Source organism: Pseudophryne corroboree, chromosome 2 (assembly GCF_028390025.1).
Source record: "Pseudophryne corroboree isolate aPseCor3 chromosome 2, aPseCor3.hap2, whole genome shotgun sequence".
Lineage (NCBI taxonomy): Eukaryota > Metazoa > Chordata > Amphibia > Anura > Myobatrachidae > Pseudophryne > Pseudophryne corroboree.
The window spans coordinates 407,330,383-407,345,940 of NC_086445.1; the positions used below are offsets into that span (position 1 = coordinate 407,330,383).

Sequence of the window (15,558 nt, forward strand, 5' to 3'; positions counted from 1 at the left end):
ACATCTGAGAAAAAGAGTGCTGTGAATATTTGAACTTTTCGTTTTTCGTTTCCCTCATTTACAATTTACAGGTCTAGTTTGGATTATGCCACAGACTGAGAAGTTGAGTGCTGTGACACTATCTAGCAGCAGTGTATGTTTACAGAATAATTTGGCATCAACACTTGGTATTGGATTACACACATCACAGGAAGACAGTGGGAACAATCCAAATCCACTTGCACAGACATTTTGGGCACAAATTGTCTCAGTTTTTAAGAAGGTTACAGATGTGGCTTTTTCTCAGATGTGGGACATATTTTTGGTTCGTTTACTAACAGCAATTGCGGTGATGCTGTATTACAGCAACTTTGCCTTGGCTATGGAAGAAAGATTTCATATGACTCCGCGGATGACGGGCTATTTAATAAGTTACGGCAGTACCCTTGGAGCTTTGGCTGGTTTTTCACTGGGACCTCTTGCTAGACTTTACCAATATAATACTTACACAATGTTGTTACATTCCAGTGTTCTCACATTCTTTTCCATCCTGCTATATTCTGTAGCACCTAAAATGTGGATAGTTGTTTTGTCTTCAACGTTTTTAGCCTTTTCTACAAATATAGGGAGGACGTGCATTGTGGACCTAGAACTTTCATTGGGGGAGAAACATGGAAGTGGTACACTTATAGGAGTTGGACAGTCAGTAACATCGGTGGGACGCATACTCGTTCCCCTCTTCTCAGGAATTGCACAAGAATATAGCCCTTGTGGACCGCCTCAGCTTGGTGCTGTTTTGGCATTAGCATCTATATTTCTGATGTACAAAAGTAGATCACATTATCATAGCTCAACACACAGCAAACACAAAAGGGAATGAGAAACTTCTTCCTGAAAAAAAAACTGAGGAGAAATATGAAGATCCTTTAATTGAGGCATGTGCAATCACTACCGTTAAATATACAGATGTGTCCTCATACACTGTGGCTTCAGTCATGCTAAACGGACCCTTTCTGTGCCCCAGGTCCCGGACAAATCGGCTGCGCCTAGCATATGTTTCTCTGACGTCCTAGTGGATGCTGGGTACTCCGTAAGGACCATGGGGAATAGACGGGCTCCGCAGGAGACTGGGCACTCTAAAGAAAGATTTAGGTCTACCTGGTGTGCACTGGCTCCTCCCCATATGACCCTCCTCCAAGCCTAAGTTAGATTTCTGTGCCCGGCCCAGCTGGATGCACACTAGGGGCTCTCCTGAGCTCCTAGGAAGAAAGTATATGTTAGGTTTTTTATTTTCAGTGAGACCTACTGGCAACAGGCTCACTGCATCGAGGGACTAAGGGGAGAAGAAGCGAACCTACCTAAGTGGTGGTAGCTTGGGCTTCTTAGGCTACTGGACACCATTAGCTCCAGAGGGATCGAACACAGGACCGGACCTCGTCGTCCGGAGCCACGCCGCCGTCCCCCTTACAGAGCCAGAAGCAAGAAGGTCCGGAAAATCGGCGGCTGAAGACTTCTGTCTTCTCCAAGGTAGCGCACAGCACTGCAGCTGTGCGCCTTTGCTCCTCATGCACACCACACACTGCGGTCACTGATGGGTGCAGGGCGCTGGGGGGGGGCGCCCTGAGCAGCAATATTAACACCTTGGCTGGCGAACTGGCACCATATATAGCCCCAGGGGCTATATAGGTGTTTATTAACCCCTGCCAGAACTTTTACAATAGCGGGAGAAAGCCCGCCGAAAAAGGGGCGGAGCCATCTCCCTCAGCACACTGGCGCCATTTTCCCTCACAGCTCTGCTGGAGGGATCGCTCCCTGGCTCTCCCCTGCAGTCCTGCACTACAGAAAAGGGTTAAAAAGAGAGGGGGGGCACAAATTATGCGCAGTATAAATATATTATGCAGCTATAAGGGGAAAACACGTTTTATAGGTGATATCCCTGTGATATATAGCGCTCTGGTGTGTGCTGGCATACTCTCCCTCTGTCTCCCCAAAGGGCTTTGTGGGGTCCTGTCCTCTGTAAGAGCATTCCCTGTGTGTCTACTGTGTCGAACATGTATGAGGAGGAAAATTATGTGGAGGCGGAGCAAATGCCTGTAAATGTTATGTCAACCCCTGCGGGGTCGACACCTGTGTGGTTGGACTTATGAAAGGAATTGCGTGAAAGTGTCAACTCCTTGCACAAAAGGTTTGACGACATAGGACAGCCGGCTACACAGCTTGTGCCTGTTCCAGCGTCTCACATGTCATCAGGGGCTTTAAAACGCCCGCTACCTCAGGTGACAGATACAGACGTCGACACGGATACCGACTCCAGTGTCGACGATGATGAGACTAGTGTACCCTCCAATAGGTTCACCCGTTACATGATTGAGGCAATAAAAAATGTTTTACACATTTCTGATAATACCCCAGGTACCACAAAAAAAAGGGTATTATGTTTGGTGAGAAGAAAAAAAAAAAATACCTGTAGTTTTTCCTGCATCTGAGAAATTGATATGAGGTGTGTGAGGAAGCGTGGACTTCCCCCGATAAGAAATTGATCATTTTCTAAGCAGCGTACCCTTTTCCGCCAGAGGATAGGTCACGTTGGAAAACACCCCCTAGGGTAGATAAGGCACTGACACGCTTATCAAAGAAGGTGGCACTACCGTCTCCGGATACGGCCACCCTGAAGGAACCTGCTGATAGAAAGCAGGAAGCTACCCTAAAAGCTATTTACACACACACGGGCATTATATTGCGACCAGCGATTGCATCAGCTTGGATGTGCAGTGCTGCTGCTGCGTGGTCAGATTCCCTGTCGGATAATATTGATACCATGGATAGGGACAATATTTTGCTGACGATTGAGCATATAAAAGATGCAGTCTTATACATGCGTGATGCACAGAGGGATATTTGCCGGCTGGCATCAAGAATAAGCGCTATGTCCATTGCCGCCAGAAGGGGGTTATGGACTCGGCAATGGTCTGGCGATGCCGACTCTAAGCGGCACATGGAAGTTTTGCCCTATAAAGGGGTGGAACTGTTTGGGGATGGTCTTTCGGACCTCGTGTCCACAGCTACTGCTGGGAAATCGACCTTTTTGCCACAGGCTGCCCCACAGCAAAAGAAAGCACCGTATTATCAGGTACAGTCCTTTCGGCCCCAGAAAAGCAAGAGGGCTAGAGGCTCATCCTTTCTGCCGAGAGGCAAAGGTAGAGGAAAAAAGCTGCAATACACAGCTAGTTCCCAAGAGCAGAAGTCCTCCCCCGCGTCCGGTAAGTCCGCAGCATGACGCTGGGGCTGCTCAGGCGGACCCGGGGACGGTGGGGGCCCGGCTCAGGAATTTCAGCGCTCAGTGGGATCTCTCACAAGTGGATCCCTGGGTTTTTCAAGTAATATCTCAGGGGTACAAGCTGGAATTCGAGACGTCTCCCCCCCCGCCGTTTCCTAAAATCTGCCTTACCGGCAACTCCCTCCGCCAGGGAGGCGGTGTTGGTGGCTATTCAAAAACTGTATTCACAGCAAGTGATTGTCAAAGTACCCCTCCTTCAGCAAGGAAAGGGTTACTATTCCACAATGTTTGTGGTACCGAAACCGAACGGTTCGGTGAGACCCATCTTAAATCTAAAATCCTTGAACACTTATATCAAGGTTCAAGTTCAAGATGGAATCGCTCAGGGCAGTTATTGCGAGCCTGGACGAGGGGGATTACATGGTCTCCCTGGACATCAAGGATGCGTACCTCCATGTCCCCATTTACCCCCCTCACCAGGAGTACCTCAGATTTGTGGTACAGGACTGTCACTATCAGTTCCAGACGCTGCCGTTTGGTTTGTCCACGGCACCGAGGGTCTTTACCAAGGTAATGGCCGAAATGATGATACTCCTTCGCAAGAAGGGAGTTTTAATTATCCCGTACTTGGACGATCTCCTGATAAAGGTGAGGTCCAAGGAACAGTTGGTAGTGGGAATAGCGCTTTCTCGGGAAGTGCTACAACAGCACGGCTGGATTCTCAATATTCCAAAGTCACAGCTGGTCCCGACGACACGTCTTCTGTTCCTGGGAATGATTCTGGACACAGACCAGAAAAGAGTGTTTCTTCCAGTGGAAAAAGCAGAGGAGTTGTCATCTCTAGTCAGAGACATCCTAAAACCGGGACAGGTGTCGGTACATCAATGCGCATGAGTCCTGGGAAAAATGGTAGCTTCGTACGAGGCGATTCCATTCGGAAGGTTCCACGCAAGGACTTTCCAGTGGGACCTGTTGGACAAATGCTCCGGGTCCCATCTCCAGATGCAACAGTGGATAAACCTGTCGGCAAGAACCAGGGTGTCGCTGCTGTGGTGGCTGCAGAGGGCTCATCTACTAGAGGGCCGCAGATTCGGAATACAGGACTGGGTCCTGGTGACCACGGATGCCAGCCTTCGGGGCTGGGGTGCAGTCACACAGGGAAGAAATTTCCAAGGACTGTGGTCAAATCAGGAGATTTCGCTTCACATAAATATTCTGGAGCTAAGGGCCATTTACAATGCCCTAAGCCAAGCAAGACCCCTGCTTCAGAACCGGCCGGTACTGATCCAATCAGACAACATCACGGCGGTCGCCTATGTAAACAGACAGGGCGGCACAAGAAGCAGGAGGGCAATGGCAGAAGTCACAAGGATTCTCCGATGGGCAGAGAATCATGTGTTAGCACTGACAGCAGTGTTCATTCCGGGAGTGGACAACTGGGAAGCAGACTTCCTCAGCAGGCACGACCTCCACCCGGGAGAATGGGGACTTCATCCAGAAGTCTTCCAGATGCTGGTAAACCGTTGGGAAAAACCACAGGTGGACATGATGGCGTCCCGCCTCAACAAAAAGCTAAAAAGATATTGCGCCAGGTCAAGGGACCCTCAGGCGATCGCTGTGGACGCTCTAGTGACACCGTGGGTGTACCAGTCGGTTTATGTGTTTCCTCCTCTACCTCTCATACCCAAAGTACTGAGAATAATAAGAAAGCGAGGAGTGAGAACTATTCTCGTGGCTCCGGATTGGCCAAGAAGAGCTTGGTACCCGGAGCTTCAAGAGATGCTTGCAGAGGACCCTTGGCCTCTGCCGCTCAGACAAGACCTGCTGCAGCAGGGACCCTGTCTGTTCCAAGACTTACCGCGGCTGCGTTTGACGGCATGGCGGTTGAACGCCGGATCCTAAAGGAAAAAGGCATTCCGGAGGAAGTCATCCCTACCCTGATCAAGGCCAGGAAGGATGTCACCGCAAAACATTATCACCGCATTTGGCGAAAATATGTTGCTTGGTGTGAGGCCTAGAAGGCCCCAACGGAGGAATTTCAACTGGGTCGATTCCTGCATTTCCTGCAAGCAGGTGTGACGTTGGGCCTCAAATTGGGGTCCATTAAGGTCCAGATCTCGGCCCTGTCGATTTTCTTCCAGAAAGAACTGGCTTCACTGCCTGAAGTTCAGACTTTTGTCAAGGGAGTACTGCATATTCAGCCTCCTTTTGTGCCCCCAGTGGCACCTTGGGATCTCAATGTGGTTTTGGAGTTTCTGAAATCACATTGGTTTGAGCCACTTAAGACTGTGGATTTAAAATATCTCACGTGGAAAGTGGTTATGTTGTTGGCTCTGGCTTCGGCCAGACGTGTGTCAGAATTGGCTGCTTTGTCCTGTAAAAGCCCCTATCTGATTTTGCATATGAATAGGGCAGAGTTGAGGACTCGTCCTCAGTTTCTCCCGAAGGTGGTATCAGCTTTTCACTTGAACCAACCTATTGTGGTGCCTGCGGCTACTAGGGACTTGGAGGATTCCAAGTTTCTGGACGTAGTCAGGGCCCTGAAAATTTATATTTCCAGGACGGCTGGAGTCAGGAAAACTGACTCGCTGTTTATTTTATATGCACCCAACAAGCTGGGTGCACCTGCTTCTAAGCAGACTATCGCGCGCTGGATTTGTAGCACTATTCAGCTGGCGCATTCTGCGGTGGGACTACCGCAGCCTAAATCTGTAAAAGCCCATTCCACAAGGAAGGTGGGCTCATCTTGGGCGGCTGCCCGAGGGGTCTCGGCTTTACAACTTTGCCGAGCTGCTCCTTGGTCAGGGGCAAACACGTTTGCAAAATTTTATAAATTGGATACCCTGGCTGAGGAGGACCTGGAGTTCTCTCATTCGGTGCTGCAGAGTCATCCGCACTCTCCCGCCCGTTTGGGAGCTTTGGTATAATCCCCATGGTCCTTACGGAGTACCCAGCATCCACTAGGACGTCAGAGAAAATAAGATTTTACTCACCGGTAAATCTATTTCTCGTAGTCCGTAGTGGATGCTGGGCGCCCATCCCAAGTGCGGATTGTCTGCAATACTTGTAAATAGTTATTGTTACAAAAATCGGGTTGTTATTGCAAGCCATCTGTTCAGAGGCTCCTTTGTTATCATACTGTTAACCGGGGTTCCTATCACGAGTTATATGGTGTGATTGGTGTGGCTGGTATGAGTCTTACCCGGGATTCAAAATCCTTCCTTATTGTGTCAGCTCTTCCGGGCACAGTGTCCTAACTGAGGCTTGGAGGAGGGTCATAGGGGGAGGAGCCAGTGCACACCAGGTAGACCTAAATCTTTCTTTAGAGTGCCCAGTCTCCTGCGGAGCCCGTCTATTCCCCATGGTCCTTACGGAGTACCCAGCATCCACTACGGACTACGAGAAATAGATTTACCGGTGAGTAAAATCTTATTTTCTCTCAAAATGTGTGTCTTATTCACACAAACCAACTGTTTGCGGCAAAACTACTTTTCTTAACTGTACTGATCAATTTGTCATGCGACATTTGTACATTTATGTTCAAATGATTGTGAATCTGTATGCAAAATGCTATGATGCCGCCACTATTTTAATGTCAAGTTCCTTTTTCTGCAACTGTACATGTTGAAAAGATTGAGATGCGGTTAAAGTCACACCCAGCGTCTCAAGACTCAACACACAACGTCTCTGAGTGTTGTTTTGTTGAGCCTGCGATGCGAATAAGATGCAAAGTTTTAAAGAAAGACGCTACAATACTCAGCAGCTCAGTCTTGCCCGGCTTCTCACACCGTATGGTGTATTGAGGCTAGGAGGACACGTGGGATTGTCATTCCGTTAATACATAAGGCAATTTTAAGATTTCTGTAGAAACCTTAACTTTATATAGCTGGGATTAGGACTAATAGTTTTATTGATAATAGTAATCATAACCACTGTTTAAAAAAAGTGTACAATGTTTTATTATTTCTTTTTCTTTTTTTCTTTTCAAATGGCCAGTCTACTGTTCTAGACTACCAAGTCAAAAATATTTGCTCTGATTCATATATTTCCACACAGGTCACAGTTATCTGATAATGTTTTTAGTGCATCTGTAGATATCCTCCTAATTTTAAAATATTGAAGTAAAATGTTAGTAGGATATTGATTCAAGATCATAGAGAAATAATTTCTGTAACAACTGGCATGACGCTTAAGGGCATTCAAGGTTAGAAAATATATTAATGTATTATCTATACATTACTCTACTAATATAATGCTTTTATCTCAAATAGTAGCACAAGTTGTTGAATAATTAAAATACTGTAATTCTAATTATTATGCAGTAATCTATAATTTGAGATACTGTATGCCATTGTGCTACTGAGCTGTGTGTGGAGAGCATTTTCTCTTCCATGTTGCACAGTGTTCATGTATGTGTGCTTGAGTAGAATACACTTAAGGATATTACAGAAATATTTGTAACAAGACTACTCTGAGAATAATACTCTTAAATGGAACCTGTCTTTATATTCCTGACATTGCAATGCTATCCACGGTGAGACTGCGGACTATTTTAATGTAATAGGCTTTATTCTAAAATATCATGTAGCTAGGATTTCATTTATTTGAAATGGGAAGTAAATCATATGGGCTGAGCATGTTAGGCATAGGACATATGAAGACTAATACTGCACAGGTGTATACATGTCTTTGTCACACATTCTGGGGACAGATAGTGTAACGTATTCTAGCAATACAAGCAAATAATAAGTAGCATTTGTGATTCAAAATATGTAAACGTATACATAGTTCCATGAGAACATTACACGTATCTTTTGCACAATCAGTGTGGTGAGGTGAGGGCAAGAAACAAATTTCCGATAAGTATTTTGTATAAACAGTATTAGGATCTATACATGTTCAGGAACGTGTCCAAATAAATAGTGATTTGTGGATACAATCTCTAGTGTGCAGTATCAGGCTGGGGTATATAAGGCCCATAAGCTCGCTGAGGGGCTGTCACCAGCTGCCAAAGTGAGTGTAGCAGTGAACAGAGGCATGGCCAGACATTAGAGAAGGCATGTTCAATCTGTGGAGTAGTAGATGAAGTATAATAGGAGTAATATACAATAGTATGTGCAAATATATATATATAGAGATATAATATATAGTGGTGGAATTAACTAACCTCGGAAAGCATAAAACCTGGGTTGTCACTGGATCGTAAACGGGCTTCACAGAGAGAAGTTAATAAACGTAGGGTGCTTATAGGATTATATAAATTGAACTACTGAAAATAATATTTAACTACTGAGATTAATCCTGTTTTTAATGCATGTTATTTTTGTTTTTTGCTTGTATGTGTTTCACTATGTTTAGTGAAAATTAGGCATTACCCCATTGAATTCATGAGGGCTATATTAAATACAATTACATAATGTGAGATAAAGACAATTTTAGAATGAAGTACATGGCTAGGGTTTATAGATTGACACACCACAAGGCAGAAATCAACAAAGGGCAAAGGTACAGTAGGCACAGACAGTAATAAAATAAATGGCAGAAGAGCAGCATACTGAACTCCTGGAAGGACAGCACACACCCTCCACATACCCCTTTTATGTCATCAGACTCCTCCACGTGCTCGTTATATGCTACCAGACCTCTCCAAGTGCCCTTATATGCAATCAAACTACTCCACATGCCAATTATGTGCCACATATATGCTATCAGACCCTTTAAAATGCCACGTATGTGCCATGAGACGTTCCCATATGCCGCTTATAATCCAAATATGCCCATATCATATCATAAGTAAAGCTGGGTACACAATAGTGTGTATCCATGATATGTGCGCTCCCGCAGGTCACAAGCGACATCCCCAATGGGCTATGCAGCAGATCTGATGAATGATGTTGCTAGCGATGACATTCTGCAGAATGGAGCATGTTGCGTGTCTCTCCCCTTCGGACTCGGCATCGGCAAGTCTGTATGCACATGCCGCATTCTGGGTCCCATCGGATCAGCTGGGTACACACGTCTAGTGTGTACCCAGCTTAAAAGTGTGTTGTCACTTTAAATCTGCTGACTTCTAAAACATTTGTCTTTAGCTTGTTCTAGGCATCAGGGAACCTAACGTGGGTTTCTTGTTCCTCCTGGATGTTTCTTCTCAGCTCCTCCCATCTGCCCTTTTCTTCATACCACCTACAGCACTGCTGCGGCATCATTATTTGAGGAGCAGTGATTGCGGCTACTGGTTTAAATGCAGATACGGCCTACAGCCTGAGTCTCACCCACTCATGGTAATGGGGGAAGGGCTTTGAAGTAGTGGGACAAACTGGGAATAGATGGACCCCGCTGGGCCTGACCAAACATTTTAGTATGTAGAATGAAGTATAATATACAGGAGTCGTTTAGAACTGATATACATCACAAAACCGCCTTGGTTTTGTACTGGTGAATGATGTTGATCCACCCAGTGACCATCACATGCACACAAACCCTCCATTTTGGAGCTTCCCCCAAACCTGGAAGTGCGCCAAGTTACTTGGACAGACACAGTGTGTACAAATACAGATGTCACAGCTAACTCCCACCTTCTACATCTTTAGAAGCAGTGCTTTTCAATAACATAAAATTCAATGTCAAAAATATAGCTTGGTTTAGTCTCATTTATGGATTAAATGAATTGTGAGTTGGCACCATTGACTGTATTTATTAAATGTGCTGATTTGTGAATATTTTTTTCGCTTTTTAAAATCTCTTCAAGTATCCTTGCAATGTGCTTCTCTGCTGAAATTCCAAACAAGCCCTATTAAAAATACAGCATGAGCCCTGAAGACCTCCAGGACTTTGCCCATCCATCTGGTAATGTGCTCGCTCCACCCCAAATATTGGGCCTGATTGAGACCTGATCGCTGTTGTGCGAATTCGCACAGCAGCCGATTATCGAATTACTGCGTATGCACTGAAATGCGCAGGTGCATTGCCAAACAGCGACAGGATGATGCGAAAATTTAGATCGCAAGGGGTTCGCAAGGTGATTGACAGGAAGAGGACGTTGGTGGGTGGTAACTGCCCATTTTCAGGGAGTGTCGAGAAAAACGCAGGCTTTCCCAAGCATTTTCAGCGAGGGTGTGTGACGTCAACTCCGGCCCCGAACAGCCTGTTTCTTTCACACTGTAGGAATAAGTCTTGGGCTACGCACAGACTGGAAAAATCATTAGATGGTGAGTGAGTTGCGAATGGATTTGCAGCTGTCCGCTGTCTAGTAGAATTTTTTCGCGTGGCGTACACATGCATTTGCAAACGTGCACGGGGCGGATTTTCACTCTCCTTGGGCGGCGACTATCTGATCACAGACCTCTGTAAATTTGCAGCACAGCGATCAGGTCTGAATCAGTCCCATTGTTCTGCACTGATCCGCAAAGCTAAACTCGCTTGTGCATGTGCTCCACACATACTGTGTACACCTTCACTCTGCCCCCAACTCCCCCCAACTAGATTTGCAAGCTCGAATATTTTGCTCAGTGGAACATCAGGTACACTTGCATAGATTTAAAGCTAGTTTCTCTTACGTCCTAGAGGATGCTGGGGTTCCATTTAGTACCATGGGGTATAGACGGTTCCCTTGGGAACCATGGGCACTTTAAGAGTTTAATAGTGTGGGCTGCCTCGTCCCTCTATGCCCCACCTACCAGACTCAGTTTAGAAAATGTGCCCGGAGGAGCTGGTCACAGCTAGGGGAGCTCTTAGGAGTTTTTCTAGTTTTATTATTTTCTGAGTATAGTTAGGTACAGGCAGGCTGCTGGTAACAGCCTACCTGCTTTGTGGGACTTAGTGGGGGAGTAGTAGCCGACAGATTGCTCTTCATAAATGACCTCCAATATCTTGCAATGTCTGTTATGAGTGTGTTATCAAGTAATCTGAAATATGTATTTTTTTTATATAGAACTATTGAAATTCTATGTTACAATGTGCAATGAGATTTATTTTTTGGGCAGAAACACCTAATGTTTTTTTTTGTCTGCAAATAAAATACTAAGAAGTGTCCTATTGCATATCACTTTTATTATGTATTGTCACATATCCCCCAATAGTCCTGTGTTTGTCAAATCAAAATTTTCAGTGTCCCTGAAGGTGTGGTGAAACTCTGTTGTTCTCTTGTCTGGACTGAGGGCATTGTCATATTTCCACTTTATTTCCCCAACAATGTTCAATTATTTTATTCAACCAATTCTCTAGTACAATCAAATATAATGTATGTGCATTTCAGAAGGGCTATGCTTGCTAAAAGCATGTATTTCTATTACTATATTATATTATATTATGTTTGGGCGCCATGATTAACTATTAACTGTAGTCTTTTTTGAAACAGTGTCCTTATTGCTGTGAAGCTGAAGGTAGAAAAATATAATCCTTGGAAGCAATACTTTAACAAATCATCTGTATCTTTTCAGTATAATAAACACTTATTGGGTGTGGTATGACATGTCAGCATTCATTATACCCACAAGTGACATGTCTACTCTATTTTAGCCTAACCCTAATTTCTTGTGTCAACGTTCTTAATGTTAAAATTTTGAATATGTCAACATAGTGAATGTCAACATTCTGAACACGTTGGCATTATATTGTCCACATTCTATTGTTAACATTCTGACTATGGGCCTTATTCAGGTTTGTTAGCAAACCAAAAAAGCACACTAATGGGTAAAACCATGATGCACTGCAGGTGGGGCAGATGTAACATGCAGATTTAGATTTGGGTGGGGTATATTGTTTCTGTGCAGGGTAAATACTGGCTGCATTATCTTTACATTGCAATTTAGATTTCAGTTTGAACACACCCCACCCAAATCTAACTCTCTCTGCACATGTTATATCTGCCCCACCTGCAGTGCAACTTGGTTTTGCCTGTTAGTGGAGCTCGGGCAAACTACCCGGGTCTCATGTATGTCTGAAAGGCACCAGCCAGTGATAATGCTGATTTATCCTTAGGAATGAAAGCTATACCTTAAATACACCTTAAATACACTTTACCATGGAGCCGCTGCGGCCGCTGTACTTAATACACACTCTACGTACTTTGTACGCTATTAGCGTACAAAGTCCCGTGCTGTGTACGGACTTAGCATACAAATGCCGCGCTGACGGTACAAAGTACACACAGCGCGTACACACCCAATGAACACACTTTAAACCTTATACAGCAATGTGATGCGTTACTAATACACTTTAAACCTTATACAGCAATGCAATGCGATAGCAATTCACCTTTAGACCTTAGCAGGGAAAGGAAGACAAAACACTGGTTTGTAATTTAACGCTGGGTTCCGACACCACAGCGTATTATTGCTGAAAGGGGGTTACAGTACAATCAATACAATATATAACAGAGTAAATGGCTACAGTCATTGTTACATACGTGAGTGGATTCGCCGCGCTACCCAGTCTGGTCCTCCGTCATCTGATAGATAACGTTGTGAGTCTTGTGTCTGACCAGGCCTGCTGCAGGCTCTCTTTATACACTTCATCCAAAACATAACACAATGGATGCCGGTTCCGGCTTCATGGAGTGAGGAGCTCCGTGTCTGAGCTCCGTCTCTCACCCCACGGCACATACCTTTTACAAGGCTCTCAAGCCTCCATTCGGCCCCGGTGTCCTCCACACTGCCTCCGGCTTCACCAACGATCCGGATGGATCGATCCGCAGCACCGCAGACGCTGCCCGCAATGTCTCCCCAGCAACCGCCGCAGCCGCCTCAGCCTCCACGCCAGGAGTAAAAGCGCGCTGCGGAGAACATGAAACGGGACACTGCTGCAGAGAGCGCTCTCCCTCTACATAAGAAGCCCGCAGCAGAGGGATACTCCACAAGCGGTCATGTGAGTCTGGGCTCTGATGCCCCAGTTACTTATAAGGATGTGGTAGACGCCATTACAGCCACAATGTCCCCACTATTGTCTAAAGCAGTGGCTGATATAACTGGTCAGCTGCAGCAACTCACACACAGGGTATCTGAAACAGAGCAACGCATTGCTGGAGTCTCCCATGAGGTTGAAGACCTACACCATTCAGTTAAACGCCTTACCAATGAAAATTATCAGCTTTGGAACAAGATCGACGATCTAGAAAATCACTCGCGTCGTAACAACATTAGATTGGTCGGCCTCCCTGAATCTATCAAGGGGACTGCTTTGTCCCATTTTGTCCGCAACACCCTCCCCTCGCTCCTAGGCATAGAAGCGGTTTGCCAAGACATGGTTATCGAGAGGGTCCATAGGGTAGGACCGACACCGTCCCCTAACAGGCCGAGACCACGTGTTACCATGTTCCGCTGCTTAAACTATTTACACAAAACAGAAATCTGGTCAGCATCTCGTAAGACGAAATCACTATCCTGGGAAGGTCACAAACTTCATATATTTCAGGACTACTCTGCCGAGCTATCTAGAGCCAGAAAATCTTTTCCCCCTGTTTGCTCCCGCCTCGTAGCGGAAGGGCGCAAATTTGGCCTTTTGTACCCTGCAAGGCTACGCATATACGATGGTACTTCTTTTAAGGATTTTTCCAATCCCTCTGATGCTATGGCGTTTCTTCAAGAGCTTGCTCATGCGACAGTCTCTGATATAAATGACATTGCGGATTGACGTACAAGAAACCCTCTGGCTACTCTCTATATGCTGAAGTTACTACCTGCATGCTAGATGCTCTCTCGGATTATCACAGCTTATCCTTACTACTCTGCAAAGATATGAACATCTTCACAATATCTTTTCTGCTTTTTTCTTTTTTATATGCTCAATCTTCATACTGAAGCAAGATGTTATGTAGCGGAATTCATTTTGCTACTTATTTCTTTCATTGTATTTGTTACAGTTAATAGTGTGGAGGCCGCCGAGCCTCAGTTACCTTTATCAAGTGCCGGAGGGAGAGGAATGGGGCGCCTACTCTCCCCTCGGATGTTTCGTAACAATGTTTTTCTGATGTTTTTTCTAAGTTTAGGAAGTCTAGCGGCACCTCGCCTGGGGTGCCGACTTTTTCTCTCATTGGTATCTATTCCCCCTTTCTTTTCCATTTCCAGTCTCCCTCCCTTCTCTTTCCCTCTCCCCCTATGCGCTGTCCAATGCCCTCCAGATAATCATGATATGGATGGAACATGCTGGCTCTACGTTATGGCGGTCTATTTACATTTCCCACTAGTTCCTTGAATCATGCCTGATCTACGCTGCGCCACTTGGAATGTTGGAGGCATAAACTCCCCGGCCAAGAGGAGAAAGCTTCTGATGTTTATACAGAAGAGCGGAGTGGATGTTGCATTCCTACAAGAAACGCACCTGACCACTGTGGAAACTGCTAAGCTGAGCATGTTTGGGTGGTCTGTTATGGCTTCGTCCTCTTACAATTCCAGAGCCCGTGGTGTAGTTACTTTAATCCGACGCTCTCTTCCCTTTGAGATTACACACAATACCCCTGATCCCAAAGGCCGATACGTTATAACGTCTGCCACAATACTGGGTAAACAACTCACACTAGCCAATATTTATGCCCCCACCCCATATTCTAGGACCTACTTTCGACAATTGATGACTCTCCTGACCCCCTTCATGGGCGATAATTTAATAATTGGGGGATAATTTTAACCTGGTCTCCTCAGCTTTGTTAGATAAATCCATGTCACGCGGAACTCCATCATCACTCCCTAAAGTAGGCGTTCCCTTCTTCTCAAAAACATTGCAGGTTGTAGATTTATGGCGAGCCTTACACCCCACCGATAGGGATTACACCTGTCTTTCAGCGGCCCATGGCACCCTTTCCCGCATAGACTACCTCTTTGTCTCCCATGCTCTGTTCCCCCTCATCACCGATTGCAACATAGCTCCCATCTCTCTCTCTGACCATGCATTGGTCTCCGCCACAATTCACTTCCCTGACGAGCAGAGCTCCCCTAAACTATGAAAGTTTCCCTCCAGACTCAACCGCTCCTCCACGTTCAAAACCATGTTGGAGGCTGCGTGGGATGACTTTAGCGCGTCTAATTCTGAGCACATTAAATCCGACCCTTCTTTATTCTGGATGTCGGCAAAGGCTGTGCTCTGGGGGGCGATCATCTCGTTCACCGCAGCCTCTAACAAACGATACTCGACCCGTTATCTCTCTCTGCAGGATGCTCTGTCTGCGGCGTTCCAAACCTATAAACTGTCTCCATCTGCCTATACAAAACAAGCCTATCTTTTGTCCAAAACTAACTTCGAGGAATACCTGACCGAAATGGGTGACAAATATCTCTTCTCGATCCATCACAAGTTTCACAGATTCGGAA

At 45.6% G+C, this 15,558-nt stretch overlaps 1 protein-coding gene across 1 annotated transcript in view; it reads left to right on the forward strand.

Annotated features, from left to right (window-relative positions):
- Nucleotides 1–1,077, forward strand: part of MFSD9 (major facilitator superfamily domain containing 9) — a 76,351-nt gene extending 75,274 nt beyond the window's left edge. Inside the window, exon 6 of the mRNA XM_063953425.1 lies at nucleotides 72–1,077. Within this exon, the coding sequence (XP_063809495.1) occupies nucleotides 72–859 (788 nt within the window). The 3' untranslated portion in view covers nucleotides 860–1,077. The remainder of the gene's footprint in view (nucleotides 1–71) is intronic.
- Nucleotides 1,078–15,558: the final 14,481 nt, after the last annotated feature.